The sequence below is a fragment of the Bombina bombina genome, chromosome 1, assembly GCF_027579735.1.
Source record: "Bombina bombina isolate aBomBom1 chromosome 1, aBomBom1.pri, whole genome shotgun sequence".
Classification (NCBI taxonomy): Eukaryota; Metazoa; Chordata; class Amphibia; order Anura; family Bombinatoridae; genus Bombina; species Bombina bombina.
This window is the reverse complement of record NC_069499.1, coordinates 987,243,576-987,268,698: the sequence shown is the minus strand read 5'-3', so window position 1 is coordinate 987,268,698 and position 25,123 is coordinate 987,243,576. Positions and strand designations below refer to the sequence as shown.

Sequence of the window (25,123 nt, the reverse complement as noted above, 5' to 3'; positions counted from 1 at the left end):
TTTTCTTCCTCAGTTCGCAGTGAGGACTCCGTAAAGCATTTTAAGATATTGAAGAACACCAAAGGAGAGTATCATCTGAGCAGCGTTTCCTCATTCCCAAACCTGATGAAACTTATTGAATATTTCTACACAAAAACTGTATGCCCAGGACTGACCCTTACATCCCCCTGTGTGAAGGTGAGACAAAGATATGGGGAACAATACATACAAATCAATACAAACATTTAGAGAAATGCTGTGCAGACAAACAATCAGTAAAGGAAAGGATAAGCTAAACGGAGAGACCTGGAGAGAGTGATGTTTTACAGACTCGTGGATAGGGTTCCCATTGGTAGATCTAATCTATGGAGGTGTTACAACAACTCAATCCTCGCTGCATTACTTCTAAAGGTGCCAAACTTAACAGAAAGGCCCTTTCTTGAATGTCCAGGTCAGTGGCCAGTTTAATGATTACTAATATACAGGCATGCAAACAGGTGATTCTATGAGGCAGAATGGTGCTCTGCTAAGAATTACAAAGGGTTATGCACCTAGAGTAAAGTGATGATCTGCAAGAATGCAAACATGGATGTAATCATATTTTCTCATAGGATTACTAGAACTATCTTACCGTAGTGCTTTTGCAGAGTGGCATCTTTTGAGGCTCCCAGTTGACAGCATACTACTGTGTAGCCAGTCAGCACTTCCCTCAGTGCATATTACATATTGTAATCTTTGTGCAGTAATGTAACATAAGGCAAGAGCTTAAACCTCTATCATTAGCCATCTTGCGCTATGCACTTACCTACTGGCTTGCCCACTTACTGACACCGGCCAGCCTACATTCTCTCCCGCACCAACACTATGATAGCCTGATATTATGATAGCTGCTCCCTGTAAGTGCTATATACTGCCCTGAAAAGCAGGCCTGTAAGTTGTTAATACTTACATTCACTTGTTTTAAAGGAATTGTGTGTCTGTTTCTGTACAACAAAAACAGAATTTATGCTTACCTGATAAATTACTTTCTCCAACGGTGTGTCTGGTCCACGGCGTCATCCATTACTTGCGGGAAATGTTCTCCCCCACAGGGAAAGGCAAGGAGAGCACACAGCAAGAGCAGTCCATATAGCTCCCCCTCTGGCTCCGCCCCCCAGTCATTCGACCGACGGTTAGGAGAAAAAGGAGAAACTATAGGGTGCCGTGGTGACTGTAGTGTATAAAGAAAAAAAATTTCAACCTGATTAAAAAAAAAAACCAGGGCGGGCCGTGGACCGGACACACCGTTGGAGAAAGTAATTTATCAGGTAAGCATAAATTCTGTTTTCTCCAACATTGGTGTGTCCGGTCCACGGCGTCATCCATTACTTGTGGGAACCAATACCAAAGCTTTAGGACACGGATGAAGGGAGGGAGCAAATCAGGTTACCTAAACAGAAGGCACCACGGCTTGTAAAACCTTTCTCCCAAAAACAGCCTCCGAAGAAGCAAAAATATCAAATTTGTAGAATTTGGCAAAAGTGTGCAGAGAAGACCAAGTCGCTGCCTTACATATCTGGTCAACAGAAGCCTCGTTCTTATAGGCCCATGTGGAAGCCACAGCCCTAGTAGAGTGAGCTGTGATACGGTCAGGAGGCTGCCGTCCGGCAGTCTCATAAGCCAAGCGGATAATGCTTTTCAGCCAGAAAGAGAGAGAGGTAGCAGTAGCTTTTTGACCTCTCCTCTTACCAGAGTAAACGACAAACAAGGATGAGGTTTGTCTAAAATCTTTTGTTGCTTCTAAATAGAACTTTAAAGCACGAACAACATCTAAATTGTGTAATAAACGTTCCTTCTTTGAAACTGGATTCGGACACAAAGAAGGAACAACTATTTCCTGGTTGATGTTCTCGTTGGAAACAACTTTTGGAAGAAAACCAGGCTTAGTACGCAAAACAACCTTATCTGAATGGAACACCAGATAGGGTGGATCACACTGCAAAGCAGATAATTCAGAAACTCTTCTAGCAGAAGAAATAGCAACCAAAAACAGAACTTTCCCAGATAGTAACTTAATATCTATGGAATGTAAAGGTTCAAACGGAACCCCTTGAAGAACTGAAAGAACTAAATTTAGACTCCAAGGAGGAGTCATGGGTCTGTAAACAGGCTTGATTCTAACCAAAGCCTGAACAAAAGCTTGTACATCTGGCAAAGCTGCCAGTCGTTTGTGCAACAAGACGGATAATGCAGAAATCTGTCCTTTTAGAGAACTAGCTGACAATCCTTTATCCAAACCCTCTTGGAGAAAGGAGAGAATCTTTGGAATTTTAACCCCTTAATGACCGGACCATTTTTCAGTTTTCTTACCCTTAATGACAATGGCTATTTTTACATTTCTGCAGTGTTTGTGTTTAGCTGTAATTTTCCTCTTACTCATTTACTGTACCCACACATATTATATACCGTTTTTCTCGCCATTAAATGGACTTTCTAAAGATACCATTTTTTTCATCACATCTTATAATTTAATATAAAAAATATATAAAATATGAGGAAAAAATGGAAAAAAACACACTTTTTCTAACTTTGACCTCCAAAATATGTTACACATCTACAACCACCAAAAAACACCCATGCTAAATAGTTTCTAAATTTTGTCCTGAGTTTAGAAATACCCAATGGTTACATGTTGTTTGCTTTTTTTGCAAGTTATAGGGCAATAAGTACAAGTAGAACTTTGCTATTTCTAAACCACTTTTTTTCAAAATTAGCGCTAGTTACATTGGAACACTGATATCTGTCCGGAATCCCTGAATATCCCTTGACATGTATATATTTTTTTTTAGAAGACAACCCAAAGTATTGATCTAGGCCCATTTTGCTATATTTCATGCCACCATTTCACTGCCAAATGCGAGCAAATAAAAAAAATTGTTCACTTTTTCACAAATTTTGTCACAAACTTTAGGTTTCTCACTGAAATTATTTACAAACAGTTTGTGCAATTATGGCACAAATGGTTGTAAATGCTTCTCTGGGATCCCCTTTGTTCAGAAATAGCAGACATATATGGCTTTGGCGTTGCTTTTTGGTAATTAGAAGGCCGCTAAATGCAGCTGCGCACCACACGTGTATTATGCCCAGCAGTGAAGGGGTTAATTAGGGATCTTGTAGGGACCTTGAAGGGTTAATTTTAGCTTTAGTGTAGTGTAGTAGACAACCCAAAGTATTGATCTAGGCCCATTTTGGTATATTTCATGCCACCATTTCACCGCCAAATGCGAGCAAATAAAAAAAAAAGTGACATTTTTCACAATTTTAGGTTTCTCACTTAAATTATTTACAAACAGCTTGTGCAATTATGGCACAAATGGTTGTAAATGCTTCTCTGGGATCTCCTTTGTTCATAAATAGCAGACATATATGGCTTTGGCGTTGCTTTTTGGCAATTAGGAGGCCGCTAAATGCTGCTGCGCACCACACTTGTATTAAGCCCAGCAGTGAAGGGGTTAATTAGGTAGCTTGTAGAGAGCTTGCAGGGTTAATTTTAGCTTTAGTGTAGAGATCAACCTCCCACCTGACACATCCCACCCCCTGATCCCTCCCAGACAGCTCTCTTCCCTCCCCCACCCCACAATTGTCCCCGCCATCTTAAGTACTGGCAGAAAGTCTGCCAGTACTAAAATAAAAGGTGTTTTTTTTTTGTTTTTGTTTTTTTTAAATTATTCAGCTGTGATGGACCCCTGCCTTAACCCCCAACCTCCCTGATCCCCCCCAAACACCTCTCTAACCCTCCCCACCTACCTAATTGCCACCATCTTGGGTACTGGCAGCTGTCTGCCAGTACCCAGTTTTCCCCCCCAAAAAAAGTGTTTTGTTTTGTGACATGTTTTATTTTTTCTGTAGTGTAGCTGCCCCAACCACCCCCTCCCACCCCCCCCAGATCCAGATCCTGATCAAGTGTAGCTGCCCCAACCACCCCCCCCCCCCACCCCCCCCAGATCCAGATCCAGATCCAGATCCTTACCTAAATTCATTGGTGGCAGTGCCAGTGATTGCTGCGTGCGCGCGCGCACACACACGCGCGCGCGCGCGCGCGTGCACGCAGCCCCCGCACGCTCCCGGCATCCGGCGTGCACAATACACTTGAAGGAACCGGATGCCGGGTAGCGATGGGCCGCCCACCCTCCTCCCTGTAAGCTCCCACCAACGAACGGCCGCATCGCTACCGGTGCAGAGAGGGCCACAGAGTGGCTCTCTCTGCATCGGATGCTTTCTAAAGGGTATTGCAGGATGCCTCAATATCGAGGCATCACTGCAATACCCTGAGAGCTGCTGGAAGCGATTGCGATCGCTTCCAGCACTCTCTTAGACAAGTGACGTACCAGGTACGTCCATTGTCACTAACTGCAAGTTTTTGCAGGACGTACCTGGTACGTCACTTGTCATTAAGGGGTTAATCTTACTCCAGGAGAATCCTTTGGATTCACACCAACAGATATATTTTTTCCATATTTTATGGTAAATCCTTCTAGTCACAGGTTTTCTGGCTTGGACCAGAGTATCAATCACAGAATTTGAAAACCCACGCTTGGATAAAATCAAGCGTTCAATTTCCAAGCAGTCAGCTGCAGAGAAACTAGATTGGGATGTTCGAATGGACCTTGTACTAGAAGGTCCTGTCTCAAAGGTAGCTTCCATGGTGGAGCCGATGACATATTCACCAGGTCTGCATACCAAGTCCTGCGTGGCCACGCAGGAGCTATCAGAATCACCGAGGCCTTCTCCTGTTTGATCCTGGCTATGAGCCTGGGGAGGAGAGGAAACGGTGGAAACACATATGCTAGGTTGAACGACCAAGGCGCCACTAATGCATCCACTAGAGTCGCCTTGGGATCCCTGGATCTGGACCCGTAGCAAGGAATCTTGAAGTTCTGACGGGACGCCATTAGATCCATGTCTGGAATGCCCCATAATTGGGTTAACTGAGCAAAGACCTCCGGATGGAGTTCCCACTCCCCCGGATGGAAAGTCTGACGACTCAAATAGTCCGCCTCCCAGTTGTCTACTCCTGGGATGTGAATAGCAGATAGATGGCAGGAGTGATTCTCTGCCCATTGGATTATCTTGGTTACTTCCTTCATCGCTAGGGAACTCTTTGTTCCCCCCTGATGATTGATGTACGCAACAGTCGTTATGTTGTCCGACTGAAATCTTATGAACCTGGCTTCCGCTAGCTGAGGCCAAGCCAGGAGCGCATTGAATATAGCTCTTAGTTCCAAAATGTTTATCGGGAGAAGCGACTCTTCCCGCGACCATAGGCCCTGAGCTTTCAGAGAGTCCCAGACCGCGCCCCACCCCAAGAGGCTGGCGTCAGTCGTGACGATGACCCACTCCGGTCTGCGGAAACTCATTCCCTGAGACAGGTGATCCTGGGTCAACCACCAGAGAAGTGAGTCCCTGGTTACCTGGTCTACTTGAATTTGGGGAGACAAGTCTGTATAGTCCCCATTCCACTGATTGAGCATGCACAGCTGTAATGGTCTTAGATGAATTCGAGCAAAAGGAACCACATCCATTGCTGAGACCATTAGTCCTATTACTTCCATGCATTGAGCTATGGAGGGTTGAGGAATAGAGTGAAGAACTCGACAAGCTTTTAGAAGCTTTGTCTTTCTGACGTCTGTGAGAAAGATCTTCATTTCCACAGAATCTATTATTGTTCCCAGAAAAGGAACCCTTGTGGACGGTGACAGTGAACTTTTTTCTATGTTCACTTTCCACCCGTGAGATCTGAGAAAAGCCAACACAATGTCTGTATGAGCCCTCGCTTTGGAAAGAGACGACGCTTGGATTAGGATGTCGTCTTGATAAGGTGCTACAGCGATGCCCCTCGGTCTTTGGACCGCTAGAAGGGACCCTAGCACCTTTGTGAAAATTCTGGGAGCGGTGGCTAAACCGAATGGAAGAGCCACAAACTGGTAATGTTTGTCCAGAAAGGCGAACCTCAGGAACTGATGATGAGATTTGTGGATTGGGATATGCAGATACGCATCCTTCAGATCCACGGTAGTCAAAAATTGACCCTGCTGGATTGTTGGTAAGATTGTCCGAATGGTTTCCATCTTGAAGGATGGAACTCTGAGGAACTTGTTTAATATCTTTAAATCCAGAATTGGCCTGAAAGTTCCCTCTTTTTTGGGAACCACAAACAGGTTTGAGTAAAACCCTAGACCTTGTTTCCCGGAGGGGACTGGGTTTATCACTCCCATCTTTGATAGGTCTCTTACACAATGTAAGAATGCCTGTTTCTTTATCTGGTCTGAAGATAAGCGAGACAGGTGGAACCTTCCCTTTGGAGGAAGTCCCTTGAATTCTAACAGGTATCCCTTGGAAACTATCTCTAGTGCCCAGGGATCCAGAACATCTCTTGCCCAAGCCTGAGCGAAGAGAGATAGTCTGCCCCCTACCAGATCCGGTCCCGGATCGGGGGCTACCCCTTCATGCTGTCTTGGTAGCAGCAGCAGGTTTCTTGGTTTGTTTACCCTTGTTCCAGCCTTGCATGGGCTTCCAAGCGGGTTTGGGCTGGGCCGCGTTACCTTCTTGTCTAGCGGCAGTGGAGTTATTAGCCGGTCCGTTCCTGAAATTGCGAAAGGAATGAAAATTAGACTTGTTCTTAGCCTTAAAAGGCCTATCCTACCCTTACCCCCAGTGATGTCTGAAATAATTTCCTTCAATTCCGGCCCAAAAAGGGTCTTACCCTTGAAAGGAATATTCAGTAACTTAGTCTTGGACGACACGTCTGCCGACCAGGATTTTAGCCAAAGCGCCCTCCACGCTACTATAGCAAAACCTGAGTTTTTCGTCGCCAATTTCGTTATTTGAAAGGCGGCATCCAATATAAAGGAATTAGCTAACTTTAATGCGTGAATTCTGTCCATGACTTCTTCATAGGAAGTCTCTTTCTGGAGCTACCTTTCTAGTTCTTCGAACCAAAAGGACGCCGCTGAAGTGACAGTAATAACACACGTAGCTGGTTGAAGGATGAACCCTTGCTGAACAAAAATCTTTTTAAGCAATCCTTCCAATTTTTTATCCATAGGATCTTCGCTACCCTCTTAGGTATTGGAAAAGCGTCGTCGTGCACTGGGACCTCTAAAAATTTGTCCAATTTGCACAACTTCTCTGGTACTACCATGTAATCACAGTCATCCAGAGTAGCTAATACCTCCTTAAGCAAAGCGCGGAGATGTTCTAGCTTAAACTTAAATGCCACTAGATCAGGTTCTGCCTGTTGAGAAATTTTTCCTGAGTCTGAAATTTCACCCTCAGACAGCCCTTCCCTCACAGCCAATTCCGATTGATGTGAGGGTAAAATAGATAAGGCATCGTCAGCGTCTGATTGTTCATCCTTTTTATCTGTATTTAAAACTGAACAATCACGCTTTCTCTGAAAAACTGGCAGTTTGGATAAAAGATTTGCTATAGAATTATCCACTACTGCTGATAATTGTTGCATAGAAATAAGCACTGGCGCGCTAGGTGTCGCCTGCGCGGGCAAAGCTGGTGTAGACACAGAAGGAGAGGATGTAGAGCTATCCCCACTACCTTCATTAGATAAATCATCTTGGGCAACATTATGAAAAATAACAGAGCTGTCCTGATTTTGTTTGGACGCTATGGCGCAATTATCACAAACACTCGAAGGGGGAACCACATTTGTCTCTATACACACAGAACATAGGTTATCTGATGGAACAGACATGTTAAACAGATTTAGGCAGGCAAACAATGCAATAAAAACGATTTTAAACAAAAACGTTACTGTCTCTTTAAATAATAAAATGACACATTTATTTCTGAATGTTCAAAAAACTATGAAGGCAATATCCGATTTTTCTGAAATTTGGACCCCAGTGTCTTAATGCTTAGAAAGTATTGCACAGCAAATATGGAGACTCTAGCTCTTAAAACAAGCAAACCGGAGCTAATTGTTGGATTCAACCGTTTTTACACACCACAATCCCAGCTACAGCCTTGCTGCAGCTTTTTACCTTCCTTAGGGGTCACCATTCACAGAAAAAAGCCTTTTGGAGTCACTTTCTGAACCACAGGACCCTCTCACATGAATCTGCATGCACTGCCTTGAAATTCAACTGCACAGCTGAAGTGCCAAAATGAGGCTTCCTCCCTCAGCACACTAGAGTGAAGGGTCCTTCCTGACTAGATTTAGGTGTCTAAAGCAAGCCAGATCAATAAAAAACGTTCCCAAGTGTATGTGAGCTTATAAAATATTTCAAATGGTATAATATTGTAATAAAAACCAATCGATTTAGCCCCTAACAGTGTCTACCAGCATAAAAAACAAAAAGGGGAAGCCTGTTATCTTTTTTGCTGAGGTGAAAGAAAAATGGCTTACCGTTTCCCCTGAGGGGAAAAATGACTGTCATCTAGCATTAGCCTGTGTTGTTAGAAGGAGACTAGTCATACCTGAAGCAAATGAGTCTGCAAACTGTTACCCCCAACTGAAGTTCTCTTGTTTCAACAGTCCTGTGTGGTAACAGTAATGGATTTTAGTTACTTGTGCTAAAATCATAGCCCTCTTAAACAGAAATCTTTATCACTTTTCTGTTATAGAGTAAATAGTACAAGCCAGCACTATTTTAAAATAACAAACTCTTGATAGAAGAATAAAAAACTACAACTAACACCACAAACTCCTCGCCATCCCCGTGGTAGATGCTACTTGTTCAGAGCGGCAAGGAGAATGACTGGGGGGCTCTTGCTGTGTGCTCTCCTTGCCTTTCCCTGTGGGGGAGAACATTTCCCGCAAGTAATGGATGACGCCGTGGACCGGACACACCAATGTTGGAGAAATATGTGTCTTTGTATAAATATTTATGTAAGTGCAAAACGTGATTCTATACTGCTCGGGACTTGCAGAGCATTGCTGGTCCCAAACATAAAACAATGCTGATCCAATCAGCAGCGCTAGTTACATATCTGTGTCATGTGACTAGCGTCTACTCAGTACCAGCAGTGATCTGCGAGTCCCAAGCAGTATTTCTATTGTGTGTTTAACCTCTTTGCGGGGGTTAAGCACACAGTAGTCTGGGGTTGATAGTCTTAAAACTGCATGTTCTAATGGATTAGAGCGTGTCATTTATTGACTGTTATGGCCCTTTAACAGCATAAGAGCCACAAACCCGGACACTCACATGAACATACACATTAGAGCAGCACAGAGAGACAGGGAACTCTGTGTACTGCAGAAAAAAGAGAGGTGGAGGCCAAATAAAAATGTATTGTGGATGTGAGTCTATTAGTTAGAAATCAATCAGTGATGCACTACAGTTATTAATACTAGAACAGTGATGGGTACGCTCCAATTCTAGATCTAAAACCTAGAAAAGATGGTACAACTAAAAAAAAACATAATTTATGTAAGAACTTACCTGATAAATTCATTTCTTTCATATTGGCAAGAGTCCATGAGCTAGTGACATATGGGATATACAATCCTACCAGGAGGGGCAAAGTTTCCCAAACCTCAAAATGCCTATAAATACACCCCTCACCACACCCACAATTCAGTTTAACGAATAGCCAAGCAGTGGGGTGATAAAGAAAGGAGTAGAAAGCATCAACAAAGGAAATTTGGAAATAATTGTGCTTTATACAAAAAATCATAACCACCATAAAAAGGGTGGGCCTCATGGACTCTTGCCAATATGAAAGAAATTCATTTATCAGGTAAGTTCTTACATAAATTATGTTTTCTTTAATGTAATTGGCAAGAGTCCATGAGCTAGTGACATGGGATATCAATACCCAAGATGTGGAGTCTTCCAGTCAAGAGTCACTAGAGAGGGAGGGAATAAAAATAAAAACAGCCATATTCCGCTGAAAAAATTAATCCACAACCCAAAAAAATAAGTTTATTTTCATTTTTGAAAGAAAAAAACTTAAATCAAAAGCAGAAGAATCAAACTGAAACAGCTGCCTGAAGAACTTTTCTACCAAAAACTGCTTCCGAAGAAGCAAATACATCAAAACGGTAGAATTTAGTAAATGTATGCAAAGAGGACCAAGTTGCCGCTTTGCAAATCTGATCAACTGAAGCTTCATTCTTAAAAGCCCACGAAGTGGAGACTGATCTAGTAGAATGAGCTGTAATTCTCTGAGGCGGGGCCTGACCCGACTCCAAATAAGCTTGATGAATCAAAAGTTTCAACCAAGAAGCCAAGGAAATAGCAGAAGCCTTCTGACCTTCCCTAGGACCAGAAAATAAAACAAATAGACTGGAAGTCTTCCTGAAATCTTTAGTAGCTTCCACATAATATTTCAAAGCTCTTACCACATCCAAAGAATGTAAGGATCTCTCCAAAGAATTCTTAGGATTAGTACATAAGGAAGGGACAACAATTTCTCTACTAATGTTGTTAGAATTCACAACCTTAGGTAAAAATTGAAAAGAAGTCCGCAAAACTGCCTTATCCTGATGAAAAATCAGAAAAGGAGACTCACAAGAAAGAGCAGATAACTCAGAAACTCTTCTAGCAGAAGAGATGGCCAAAAGAAACAACACTTTCCAAGAAAGTAGTTTAATGTCTAAAGAATGCATAGGTTCAAATGGAGGAGCCTGTAAAGCCTTCAGAACCAAATTAAGACTCCAAGGAGGAGAAATTGACTTAATGACAGGCTTAATACGAATTAAAGCCTGTACAAAACAGTGTATATCAGGAAGTATAGCAATCTTTCTGTGAAATAAAACAGAAAGAGCAGAGATTTGTCCTTTCAAGGAACTTGCAGACAAACCCTTATCCAAACCATCCTGAAGGAACTGTAAAATTCTAGGAATTCTAAAAGAATGCCAGGAGAATTTATGAGAAGAACACCATGAAATGTAAGTCTTCCAAACTCTATAATAAATCTTTCTAGAGACGGATTTACGAGCTTGTAACATAGTATTAATCACTGAGTCAGAGAAACCTCTATGACTTAGAACTAAGCGTTCAATTTCCATACCTTCAAATTTAATGATTTGAGATCCTGATGGAAAAACGGACCTTGAGATAGTAGGTTCGGCCATAACGGAAGTGGCCAAGACGGGCAACTGGACATCTGAACCAGATCCGCATACCAAAACCTGTGTGGCCATGCTGGAGCCACCAGCAACACAAAAGACTGTTCCATGATGATTTTGGAGATCACTCTTGGAAGGAGAACTAGAGGCGGGAAGATGTAAGCAGGATGATAACACCAAGGAAGTGTCAGCGCATCCACTGCTTCCGCCTGAACATCCCTGGACCTGGACAGGTATCTGGGAAGTTTCTTGTTTAGATGAGAGGCCATGAGATCTATCTCTGGAAGCCCCCACATCTGAACAATCTGAGAAAACACATCTGGATGGAGAGACCACTCCCCTGGATGTAAAGTCTGGTGGCTGAGATAATCCGCCTCCCAATTGTCTACACCTGGGATATGCACTGCAGAGATTAGACAGGAGCTGGATTCCGCCCAAGCAAGTATCCGAGATACTTCTTTCATAGCTTGGGGATTGTGAGTCCCACCCTAATGATTGACATAAGCCACAGTTGTGATATTGTCTGTCTGAAAACAAATGAACGGTTCTCTCTTTAGCAGAGGCCAGAACTGAAGAGCCCTGAGAATTGCACGGAGTTCTAAAATATTTATTGGTAATCTCGCCTCTTGAGATTTCCAACCCCTTGTGCTGTCAGAGATCCCCAAACAGCTCCCCAACCTGAAAGACTCGCATCTGTTGAGATCACAGTCCAGGTTGGGCGAACAAAAGAAGCCCCTTGAACCAAACGATGGTGATCTATCCACCATGTCAGAGAGTGTCGTACATTGGGATTCAAGGATATTAATTGTGATATCTTTGTATAATCCCTGCACCATTGATTCAGCATGCAAAGCTGTAGAGGTCTCATGTGAAAACGATCAAAGGAGATTGCGTCCGATGCTGCAGTCATGAGACCTAAAACTTCCATGCACATAGCCACTGAAGGGAATGACTGAGACTGAAGGTGCCGGCATGCTGCGACCAATTTTAAACGTCTCTTGTCTGAAAGAGACAGAGTCATGGACACTGAATCTATCTGGAAGCCTAAAAAGGTGACCCTTGTCTGAGGAATCAAGAAACTTTTTGGTAAATTGATCCTCCAACCATGTTTCCGAAGAAACAACACTAGTTGATTCATGTGAGATTCTGCAGTATGTAAAGACTGAGCTAGTACCAAGATATCGTCCAAATAAGGAAACACCGCAATACCCTGTTCTCTGATTACAGATAGTAGGGCACCCAGAACCTTTGAAAAGATTCTTGGAGCTGTTGCTAGGCCAAATGGAAGAGCAACAAATTGGTAATGCTTGTCTAGAAAAGAGAATCTCAGAAACTGATAGTGTTCTGGATGAATCGGAATATGAAGGTATGCATCCTGCAAGTCTATTGTGGACTTATAATGTCCTTGCTGAACAAAAGGCAGAATAGTCCTTATAGTCACCATCTTGAAAGTTGGTACTCTTACATAACGATTCAAAATTTTCAGATCCAGAACTGGTCTGAATAAATTTTCTTTCTTTGGTACAATGAATAGGTTTGAATAAAACCCCAAACCTTGTTCCTGAGGAGGAACTGGCATGATTACCCCTGAAGACTCCAGGTCTGAAACACACTTCAGAAAAGCCTGAGCTTTTACTGGATTTACAGGGATACGTGAGAGAAAAAATCTTCTCTCAGGAGGTCTTACTTTGAATCCTATTCAATACCCTTGAGAGACAATGCTCTGAATCTAATGATTTTGGATAGATTTTATCCAAAAATCCTTGAAAAACCTTAATCTGCCCCCTACCAGCTGAGCTGGAATGAGGGCTGCACCTTCATGCGGACTTAGGGGCTGACTTTGGTTTCCTAAATGGCTTGGATTTATTTCAATTTGAGGAAGGCTTCCAATTGGAAGCAGATTCCTTGGGAGGAGGATTGAGTTTTTGTTCCTTATTCTGACGAAAGGAACGAAAACAGTTAGAAACCTTAGATTTACCCTTAGGTTTTTTGTCCTGAGGCAGAAAAACTCCTTTTCCTCCAGTGATAGTTGAAATAATAGAATCCAACTGAGAACCAAATAAATTATTACCTTGGAAAGAAAGAGATAGTAATCTAGATTTAGATGTCATATCAGCATTCCAAGATTTAAGCCACAAAGCTCTTCTAGCTAATACAGCTAAAGACATGGATCTAACATCAATTTTGATAATAACAAAAATGGCATCACAAATAAAATGATTAGCATGTTGCAGTAAGCGAATAATGCTACATATGTCAGAATCCAATTCTTGTTGCGCTAAATTCTCCAACCAAAAAGTTGAGGCAGCCGCAACATCAGCCAAAGAAATAGCAGGTCTGAGAAGATGACCTGAATATAAATAGGCCTTCCTTAGATAAGATTCAAGCTTCCTATCTAAAGGATCCTTAAAGGAAGTACTATCTTCCATAGGAATAGTGGTACGTTTAGCAAGAGTAGAAATAGCCCCATCAACTTTGGGGATTTTTTCCCAAAACTCTATAGATTTTGCTGGTAAAGGATACAATTTTTTAAACCTTGAAGAAGGAATAAAAGAAGTACCTGGCTTATTCTATTCCCTAGAAATCATATCAGAAATAGCCTCAGGAATAGGAAAAACCCCTGGAGAAACCACAGGAGGTTTAAAAACAGCATTTAAACGTTTATTAGACTGAACGTCAATAGGACTGGTTACCTCAATATCCAAAGTAATTAACACTTCTTTTAATAAAGAACGCATATAATCTATTTTAAATAAATAAGTAGATTTGTCAGTGTCAATGTCTGAGGAAGGATCTTCTGTCTCAGATAGATCCTCATCAGAAGAGGATAAATTATTATGTTTTTGGTCATTTGAAATTTTATCAGCTAAATTAGAAGTTTTAAAAGACCTTTTACGTTTATTAGAAGGTGGAAATGCAGACAAAGCCTTCAGAATAGAATCAGAAACAAATTCTTTAAAATTTACAGGTATATCATGCACATTAGAAGTTGAAGGAACTGCAACAGGCAATGTACTATTACTGATGGAAACACTATCTGCATGTAAAAGTTTATCATGACAACTATTACAAATGACATTCGGTGAAATAATTTCTACAATTTTACAACAAATGCACTTAGCTTTGGTAGAACCGATGTCAGGCAGCAATGTTCCAGCAGAAACTTCTGAGACAGGATCAGATTGGGACATCTTGCATAATGTAAGAGAAAAAACAACATATAAAGCAAAATTATCTATTATCTTATATGACAGTTTCAGGAATGGGAAAAAATGCAAAAGCATAGGCCTCTGATAGAGAAAAAAGCAAGAGGCAAACATCAATGGGGTATTGAAATAATGAAAAAGTTTGGCGCCAAGTATGACGCACAACGTAACGTAAACTTTTTTGGGAACGAAAAATAACCGGAAATGACACACTCGCGTCACTAATGACGCCGCCGTGTGAAAGGTCTCGGCGTCACGTATGATGCCGGAAATGACGAAGTTGCGTCATAAACGTATTTTTTCGCGCCAAAAATATTTTCACGCCAAGAATGACGCAATAAAGTTTAGCATTTGACGCACCCGCGGGCCTAATACCTGCAATAGCAAGAAGTAGTCAATTGAAAAAAGACTAAACCCCAGGTAAGAAATACATTTCTTAAAATGTTTATATTCCCCAAATATGAAACTGACAATCTGCAGAAGGAAATACATGAAAGTGACTCATGGCAAATATAAGTACAATACATATATTTAGAACTTTATATAAATGAATAAAGTGCCAAACCATAGCTGAGGTGTCTTAAGTAATAAAAAACATACTTACCAAAAGACACCCATCCACATATAGCAGATAGCCAAACCAGTACTGAAACAGTTATCAGTAGAGGTAATGGTAAATTGAGAGTATATCGTCGATCTGAAAAGGGAGGTAGGAGATGAATCTCTACGACCGATAACAGAGAACCTATGAAATAGACCCCCGTTAGGGAAATCATCGTATTCAAATAAGTGATACTCCCTTCACGTCCCTCTGACATTCGCTGTACTCTGAGAGGAATCGGGCTTCAACAATGCTGAGAAGCGCATATCAACGTAGAAATCTTAGCACAAACTTACTTCACCACCTCCATAGGAGGCAAAGTTTGTAAAACTGAATTGTGGGTGTGGTGAGGGGTGTATTTATAGGCATTTTGAGGTTTGGGAAACTTTGCCCCTCCTGGTAGGATTGTATATCCCATATGTCACTAGCTCATGGACTCTTGCCAATTACATGAAAGAAAATATAAAATATCTGTTATAAGAATTATATAAGACATCAAATTATTATTAATACAAAAAATTTTTTACAGTGTGCACACAATGGGCTACATTACGAGGGGAGCGCTAACTGTTGCACACGAGCGATAAGGGGATTATCGGAAGTAGTGCGGTATTACAAGTTGAAAGTAAACGCGTTTGCTGGAGCGCATTTGAATTTAACGTGTGTCAGGAAAGCTCAACCTCAGAACTCTGCTTATCTGCTTAACTGTTACGTTCGACTAAAAATTTGCACAAAACACATCAAAATTGCATTTAAAAGTACAGTTATACTCACAATAATACAGTCTAATAAAATGATTATTTTTTAAAACAAATTGCATAAAAACCACCCGCCGTGATAGTTAAAAAAAATAAATTTGCCTGAACTTTTAATTTCTACCTGGAGGTGTCACTGTTCTGTTCTATTTCAGTGTAAATATTTACTACGTTCCTTTCCTTTCAATCCCCCCCCCCCTTCCTGAACTCCAGTGCGGTACAGGCTATTAACACATTGCAGAAAAGGTAAGTCAGGGCTTAACAAATTTATTCTAGTAGTCTAGGAGCTAACCAATATACTTAGGAGCCAGATTTAGTTTCCTTCTCAATATAAGGAGAGTACACAACTTCATTCCTTACTGTTGGGAAATACTGAACCTGGCCACCAGGAGGAGGCAAAGACACCCCAGCCAAAGGCTTTAATACCTCTCCCACTTCCCCTATGCCCCAGTCATTCTTTGCCTTTCCTCACTGGATAATTGCGGAGTTGTTCCTCAGGAGGGGTATATGCCCTTCGATATGGAACTGGAGTCTTAAGTAGTCTTGTCAGCCTCTCAATGACAGCATTGACGAAAGTTAGAGTCTAGAGATGCAGGGAGAGTCTTCCTGCTAACCCATCCAGACTGTCTGCTAACAGCTCCTTAAGCAACCAGTGTTGACAAGTTTCACTGTCTGCTTTCTTCTGTTATGTGTGATCAGTCCACGGGTCATCATTACTTCTGGGATATTATCTGCTCCCCTACAGGAAGTGCAAGAGGATTCACCCAGCAGAGTTGCTATATAGCTCCTCCCCTCTACGTCACCTCCAGTCATTCTCTTGCACCCAAAGACTAGATAGGAGGTGTGAGAGGACTATGGTGATTATACTTAGTTTTTATAACTTCAATCAAAAGTTTGTTATTTTACAATAGCACCGGAGCGTGTTATTACTTCTCTGGCAGAGTTTGAAGAAGAATCTACCAGAGTTTTTCTTATGATTTTAACCGGAGTAGTTAAGATCATATTGCTGTTTCTCGGCCATCTGAGGGAGGTAAAAGCTTCAGATCAGGGGACAGCGGGCAGTTGAATCTGCATTGAGGTATGTAGCAGTTTTTATTTTCTGAATGGAATTGATGAGAAAATCCTGCCATACCGTTATAATGACATGTATGTATACTCTACACTTCAGTATTCTGGGGATGGTATTTCACCGGAATTACTCTGTAAAAGTACATTAAACCTTTTAATAGGTATTTAATTCATGTTAAACGTTTTTGCTGGAATGTAGAATCGTTTGCATTTCTGAGGTACTGAGTGAATAAATATTTGGGCATTATTTTTCCACTTGGCAGTTTGCTTGTTTTGATTATGACAGTTTCGTTTCTCTCTCACTGCTGTGTGTGAGGGGGAGGGGCCGTTTTTGGCGCTCTTTGCTACGCATCAAAAATTTCCAGTCAGTTACTCTTGTATTTTCTGCATGATCCGGTTCATCTCTAACAGAACTCAGGGGTCTTCAAACTTCTTTGAAGGGAGGTAGATTCTCTCAGCAGAGCTGTGAGACTTATGTAGTGACTGTGTTTTAAAACGTTGCTCTGTGATTTTTATGTTTAAAATTTAATTAGTGTTACTTTACTAATGGGAACAAACCTTTGCTAACAAGTGTGTTGTTTTTAAAGAGTGATGCTATAACTGTTTTTCAGTTCATTATTTCAACTGTCATTTAATCGTTTAGTGCTTCTTTGAGGCACAGTACGTTTTTTGTTAAATAAGATTGTAACCAAGTTGCATGTTTCTTGCTAGTGTGTTAAACATGTCTGATTCAGAGGAAGATACCTGTGTCATTTGTTCCAATGCCAAGGTGGAGCCCAATAGAAATTTATGTACTAACTGTATTGATGCTACTTTAAATAAAAGCCAATCTGTACAAATTGAACAAATTTCACCAAACAGCGAGGGGAGAGTTATGCCGTCTAACTCGCCTCACGTGTCAGTACCTGCGTCTCCCGCCCGGGAGGTGCGTGATATTATGGCGCCTAGTACATCTGGGCAGCCATTACAGATAACATTACAAGATATGGCTACTGTTATGACTGAAGTTTTGGCTAAGTTACCAGAACTAAGAGGCAAGCGTGATCACTCTGGGGTGAGAACAGAGTGCGCTGATAATTCTAGGGCCATGTCTGATACTGCGTCACAGCTTGCAGAGCATGAGGACGGAGAGCTTCATTCTGTAGGTGACGGTTCTGATCCAAGCAGATTGGATTCAGATATTTCAAATTTTAAATTTAAATTGGAAAACCTCCGTGTATTACTAGGGGAGGTCTTAGCGGCTCTTAACGATTGTAACACTGTTGCAATACCAGAGAAAATGTGTAGGTTGGATAAATACTTTGCGGTACCCGGCGAGTACTGACGTTTTTCCTATACCTAAGAGATTAACTGAAATTGTTACTAAGGAGTGGGATAGACCCGGTGTGCCGTTCTCACCCCCTCCAATATTTAGAAAGATGTTTCCAATAGACGCCACCACACGGGACTTATGGCAAACGGTCCCTAAGGTGGAGGGAGCAGTTTCTACTTTAGCTAAGCGCACCACTATCCCGGTGGAGGATAGCTGTGCTTTTTCAGATCCTATGGATAAAAAATTAGAGGGTTACCTTAAGAAAATGTTTGTTCAACAAGGTTTTATATTGCAACCCCTTGCATGCATCGCGCCGATTACGGCTGCGGCAGCATTTTGGATTGAGTCTCTGGAAGAGAACCTTAGTTCCGCTACGCTGGACGACATTACGGACAGGCTTAGAGTCCTTAAACTAGCTAATTCATTCATTTCGGAGGCCGTAGTACATTTAACCAAACTTACGGCTAAGAATTCAGGATTCGCCATTCAGGCACGTAGGGCGCTGTGGCTAAAATCCTGGTCGGCTGATGTAACTTCTAAGTCCAAATTACTTAATATACCTTTCAAGGGGCAAACTTTATTTGGGCCCGGTTTGAAAGAAATTATCGCTGACATTACAGGAGGTAAGGGCCACGCTCTACCTCAAGACAAAGCCAAAGCTAAGGCTAGACAGTCTAATTTTCGTCCCTTTCGGAATTTCAAAGCAGGTGCAGCATCAACTTCCACTGCACCAAAACAGGAAGGAGCTGTTGCTCGTTACAGACAAGGCTGGAAACCTAACCAGTCCTGGAATAAGGGCAAGCAGGCCAGAAAACCTGCTGCTGCCCCTAAGACAGCATGAACCGAGGGCCCCCGATCCGGGACCGGATCTAGTGGGGGGCAGACTCTCTCTCTTCGCCCAGGCTTGGGCAAGAGATGTCCAGGATCCCTGGGCGCTAGAGATCATATCTCAGGGATACCTTCTAGACTTCAAATTATCTCCCCCAAGAGGGAGATTTCATCTGTCAAGGTTGTCAACAAACCAAATAAAGAAAGACGCGTTTCTACGCTGTGTACAAGATCTATTATTAATGGGAGTGATCCATCCGGTTCCGCGGTCGGAACAAGGACAAGGGTTTTACTCAAACCTGTTTGTGGTTCCCAAAAAAGAGGGAACTTTCAGGCCAATCTTGGATTTAAAGATCCTAAACAAATTCCTAAGAGTTCCATCGTTCAAAATGGAAACTATTCGGACAATCTTACCCATGATCCAAAAGGGTCAGTACATGACCACAGTGGATTTAAAGGATGCTTACCTTCACATACCGATTCACAAAGATCATTACCGGTATCTAAGGTTTGCCTTTTTAGACAGGCATTACCAGTTTGTAGCCCTTCCATTCGGATTGGCTACGGCTCCAAGAATCTTCACAAAGGTTCTGGGTGCCCTTCTAGCGGTTCTGAGACCGCGAGGAATTTCGGTAGCTCCGTACCTAGACGACATTCTGATACAAGCTTCAAGCTTTCAAACTGCCAAGTCTCATACAGAGTTAGTTCTGGCATTTCTAAGGTCGCATGGATGGAAAGTGAACGAAAAGAAGAGTTCTCTCTTGCCTCTCACAAGAGTTCCATTCTTGGGGACTCTTATAGATTCTGTAGAAATGAAGATTTATCTGACAGAAGACAGATTAACAAAGCTTCTAAATGTATGCCGTGTCCTTCATTCCATTCAACTCCCGTCAGTAGCTCAATGCATGGAGGTGATCGGCTTAATGGTAGCAGCAATGGACATAGTACCCTTTGCACGCCTACATCTCAGACCGCTGCAATTGTGCATGCTGAGTCAGTGGAATGGGGATTACTCAGATTTGTCCCCCACTCTGAATCTGGATCAAGAGACCAGAAACTCTCTTCTATGGTGGCTTTCTCGGCCACATCTGTCCAGGGGGATGCCGTTCAGCAGGCCGGACTGGACAATCGTAACAACAGACGCCAGCCTTCTAGGTTGGGGCGCTGTCTGGAATTCTCTGAAGGCTCAGGGACAATGGAGTCAGGAGGAAAGTCTCCTGCCAATAAACATTCTGGAATTGAGAGCAGTTCTCAATGCCCTTCTAGCTTGGCCCCAGTTAAAGACTCGGGGGTTCATCAGGTTTCAGTCGGACAACATCACGACTGTAGCTTACATCAACCATCAGGGAGGGACAAGAAGCTCCCTAGCAATGATAGAAGTATCAAAGATAATTCGCTGGGCAGAGTCTCACTCTTGCCACCTGTCAGCAATCCACATCCCGGGAGTGGAGAACTGGGAGGCGGATTTCTTGAGTCGCCAGACTCTTCATCCGGGGGAGTGGGAACTTCATCCGGAGGTCTTTACCCAAATACTTCGACGTTGGGGCAAACCAGAGATAGATCTCATGGCGTCTCGCCAGAACGCCAAACTTCCTCGCTACGGATCCAGATCCAGGGATCCGGGAGCGGTTCTGATAGATGCTTTGACAGCACCTTGGAACTTCAGGATGGCTTATGTGTTTCCACCCTTCCCGCTGCTTCCTCGATTGATTGCCAAAATCAAACAGGAGAGAGCATCAGTGATTCTAATAGCGCCTGCATGGCCGCGCAGGACTTGGTATGCAGATCTAGTGGACATGTCATCCTGTCCGCCTTGGTCTCTACCTCTAAGACAGGACCTTCTGATTCAGGGTCCATTCAAACATCAAAGTCTAACTTCTCTGAAGCTGACTGCTTGGAAATTGAACGCTTGATTTTATCAAAACGTGGTTTTTCTGAGTCGGTTATTGATACCCTGATACAGGCTAGGAAGCCTGTTACCAGAAAGATTTACCATAAAATATGGCGTAAATACCTATACTGGTGTGAATCCAAAGATTACTCCTGGAGTAAGGTTAGGATTCCTAGGATATTGTCTTTTCTACAAGAAGGTTTAGAAAAGGGTTTATCGGCTAGCTCATTAAAGGGACAGATCTCAGCTCTGTCCATCTTGTTACACAGGCGTCTGTCAGAAAATTCAGACATCCAGGCCTTTTGTCAGGCTTTAGCTAGGATCAAGCCTGTGTTTAAAACTGTTGCTCCGCCATGGAGTTTAAACTTAGTTCTTAACGTTTTACAGGGTGTTCCGTTTGAACCCCTTCATTCCATTGATATAAAATTGTTATCTTGGAAAGTTCTATTTTTAATGGCTATTTCCTCGGCTCGAAGAGTCTCTGAGTTATCAGCCCTACATTGTGATTCTCCTTATCTGATCTTTCACTCAGACAAGGTAGTTCTGCGTACTAAACCTGGGTTCTTACCTAAGGTTGTTTCTAACAGGAATATCAATCAAGAGATTGTTGTTCCATCCTTGTGTCCAAATCCTTCTTCAAAGAAGGAACGTCTTCTACACAATCTGGATGTAGTTCGTGCCCTCAAGTTCTACTTGCAGGCAACTAAAGATTTTCGCCAAACTTCTTCCCTGTTTGTCGTTTATTCTGGACAGAGGAGAGGTCAAAAAGCTTCTGCTACCTCTCTCTCTTTTTGGCTTCGTAGCATAATACGTTTAGCCTATGAGACTGCTGGACAGCAGCCTCCTGAAAGAATTACAGCTCATTCCACTAGAGCTGTGGCTTCCACTTGGGCCTTTAAGAATGAGGCCTCTGTTGAACAGATTTGCAAGGCTGCAACTTGGTCTTCGCTTCATACTTTTTCCAAATTTTACAAATTTGACACTTTTGCTTCTTCGGAGGCTATTTTTGGGAGAAAGGTTCTTCAGGCAGTGGTTCCTTCTGTATAATGAGCCTGCCTATCCCTCCCGTCATCCGTGTACTTTTGCTTTGGTATTGGTATCCCAGAAGTAATGATGACCCGTGGACTGATCACACATAACAGAAGAAAACATAATTTATGCTTACCTGATAAATTCCTTTCTTCTGTTGTGTGATCAGTCCACGGCCCGCCCTGTTTTTTAAGGCAGGTAAATATTTTTTAAATTATAATTCAGTCACCACTACACCCTTGGCTTCTCCTTTCTCGTTGGTCTTTGGTCGAATGACTGGAGGTGACGTAGAGGGGAGGAGCTATATAGCAACTCTGCTGGGTGAATCCTCTTGCACTTCCTGTAGGGGAGCAGATAATATCCCAGAAGTAATGATGACCCGTGGACTGATCACACAACAGAAGAAAGGAATTTATCAGGTAAGCATAAATTATGTTTTTTCTTCACTTAAGTCCATGTCAGGAGCAATGCTACAAGACTGTCACACTTGAAAGGCTGTGTTTCTGTTACACAGCATGGATTCTCGTAAAAGATTGTTTCACTTTTTATATATGTTGTAAACGCTGAAGACAGGGTCACAGTGTGGCTCCTTTTATCTTAATAGAATCATGGGTTAATATCTCATGATGGAGATTATTGAACAGTGGGGATTAATCAAATGTGATACTTTGATTTTATGCTGCTTTATGTGTGAGTTTTTTAGGCTCATAGACTGTTGTTATGCGGTAACGAAAATACAGGTGTTTACTTTCATTTTGAACGCTGCACAGCTTATAGCTTGGCACGCTTTTTCTCATAGCAGTGGCGGTCCTGCCTTGCACACCACGTGACCAGGTGTGGTCACACTTTCGTTTTCTCTTTCTTGACTGAGCTAGCTATCGGAGAAGACGTTTGTTTCTCTGTTTGCCTGGGTCTAGGAGGTGATGAGTGCCCCAGTCATTGGGAGTATAAAGGTGCCGTTTTGTGAGAAATAAAAAGTTAATTTATTCTGTGTCCTACTGTTGATAGCGCAAGCTATGGAGGATTCTGATATGCTTGAGGGTACTCCCTCTATTCCTAATAGTAATACCTGTCTATATTGTGAGGAGGCCTTGGTATGCCTGCCTTCTCAACTATGTTCCATATGCATCAACAAGGTTATTATGTCTAAGAAGGTTAACCCTTTTAGTACTACTGAGCCATCCACCTCTGAGGACTCGCCGTCCCGGTGCATACCCATCAGTCATCTCCATCATAACATGCAGCTTCCTGTAGCACATCTGATTCTCCATCTGGAGGAAGCCTTTTACCATCGGACTTTACCGCTTAGTTAAAGACGGCGGTGTCTGAGGCTCTTAGTGCTTTACCTCGTCCTGCTAAGCACAAGCGAAAGGTTAAACATAGCTCTCCGGTCCAGGGTACATCCAGTGATTTATTAGATTTGTCTGCCTTTCAAGTATCCAAGGATGGGTCACACTCTAAATCTACAGAGGGCGAACTTTCTGGATTGGAATCTGCTACCTCTAGGCCTCCGACTGCAGAGGAGCCAACCTTTAGATTTAAAATTGAACACTTACATTTTCTTCTAAAAGAGGTTCTGTCGACATTAGAGGTTCCAGAGGCATGTTGCCTGATGAACCTTTGATCCCTAAATTAGACAGAGTGTACGAGGACAGGGTAGCGCTGCTAACTTTCCTGTACCTGTAAAAATGGCGAACATTATTAAGAACAAGTGTGATAGAATTGGATCTTCCTTTTCCCCTTCATCTGCCTTTAAAAAATTATTCCCGATCCCAGACTCTCAGCTGGAGTAGTGGGGTTCTGTCCCTAAGGTGGATGGCGCTATCTCCATGCTAGCCAAGCGTACTACTATCCCTCTTGAGGATAGTTCGTCATTCAGAGAGCTGATGGATAAGAAGATGGAAGCTTTTCTCAGAAAAATGTCTCAACATACGGGATACTTATTTCAACTGGCAGTGTCTGTTGCCTTTTTTGCTGGAGCTGCGGCCTACTGGTGCGACTCCTTAGTGGATTTGATCGAGGTGGAGGGTCTCCTTGATGTTATCCAAGAAAGAATTAAAGCATTGAGAATTGCTAATTCTTTTATCTGTGATACAAACATGCAGATTATTCGCCTGAATGCTAAGATATCTGGTTTCTCAGTACAGACCCGTCGGGTGCTCTGGTTGAAGTCCTGGTCTGCGGACATGACTTCTAAGTCTAGACTACTTTCCCTCCCCTTTAAGGGAAATATTTTATTTGGTCCAGGCCTGGACTCCATTATCTCCACAGTTACAGGGGGCAAGGGTGCCTTCCTACTGCAGGATAAAAAGAACAAATCTAAGGGACAAGGATCTAATTTTCGTTACTTTAGTTCTGAAAAGTCCCAACATCAGCAGTCCTCCTCTAAGCCCGAGCAAACCAAGAGCATTTGGAAGTCGTCTCAATCCTGGAATAAATCCAAGCAGAGCAAGAAGCCTGCCGAGAACAAGTCGGAATGAAGGGGCTGTCCCCGATCCGGCGCTGGATCATGTAGGGGGGAAGACTGTCGCTGTTTTCAGACACTTGGTTCAGGGACGTGCAGGATCCATGGGTCCTGGAGGTCATAGCTCAGGGATACAAGATAGGTTTCAATCTCATTCACCCAAGGGCAGATTTCTCCTCTCAAGCGTGTCTTCCAGACCAGAAAAGAGGGAAGCCTTTCTGGGGTGCGTGCGGGATCTGTCCTCATTAGGGGTCATTGTCCCAGTTCCTATCACAGAAAGAGGTTTGGGATACTATTTAAACCTGTTCGTGGTCCCAAAGAAAGAGGGAACTTTTCACCCGATTCTGGACTTAAAGTGCTTAAACAAGTTTCTAAATGTCCCCTCGTTCAAGATGGAGACAAAAAGGTCCATCCTTCCTCTAGTTCAGGAAGGACAGTTCATCACCACTATAGATCTGAAGGATGCCTACTTTCACATTCTAATCCACAGGGATTACTTCCAGTTCCTAAGGTTTGCATTCATGAATCAGCACTTCCAGTTCATTGCACTTCCGTTTGGTCTAGCTACTGCTACATGAATCTTTGCAAAGATTCTAGGGGCTCTCCTGGCCGTCGCCAGAACCCAAGGTATAGCAGTAGCTCCCTACTTGGATGACATTCTGGTTTAAGCACCATCTTTTCGTCTAGCAAAGTACCATTCGGTATCTCTTCTCTCTCTTCTTATATGATATGCAACATGTGGGGGATGCCAGAGATAGATCTCATGGCATCTCGTCTCAATACCAAGCTACCCAGATATGGGTTGTGGTCCAGGGATGCTCAGGCGGAGGTAATAGATGCATTAGCAGTGCCTTGGAGGTTCAGTCTAATCTATCTTTTTCTGCCGTTACCACTCCTTCCTCGGGTAGTGGCCCGCATCAAG

The 25,123-nt window shown here is 42.6% G+C and overlaps 1 protein-coding gene across 1 annotated transcript in view; it reads left to right on the top strand.

The window, feature by feature from the left end:
- Positions 1 to 25,123, top strand: part of PTK6 (protein tyrosine kinase 6) — a 179,928-nt gene that overhangs the window by 94,283 nt on the left and 60,522 nt on the right. The window contains exon 3 of the mRNA XM_053709691.1: positions 14 to 177. Within this exon, the coding sequence (XP_053565666.1) occupies positions 14 to 177 (164 nt within the window). The remainder of the gene's footprint in view (positions 1 to 13; positions 178 to 25,123) is intronic.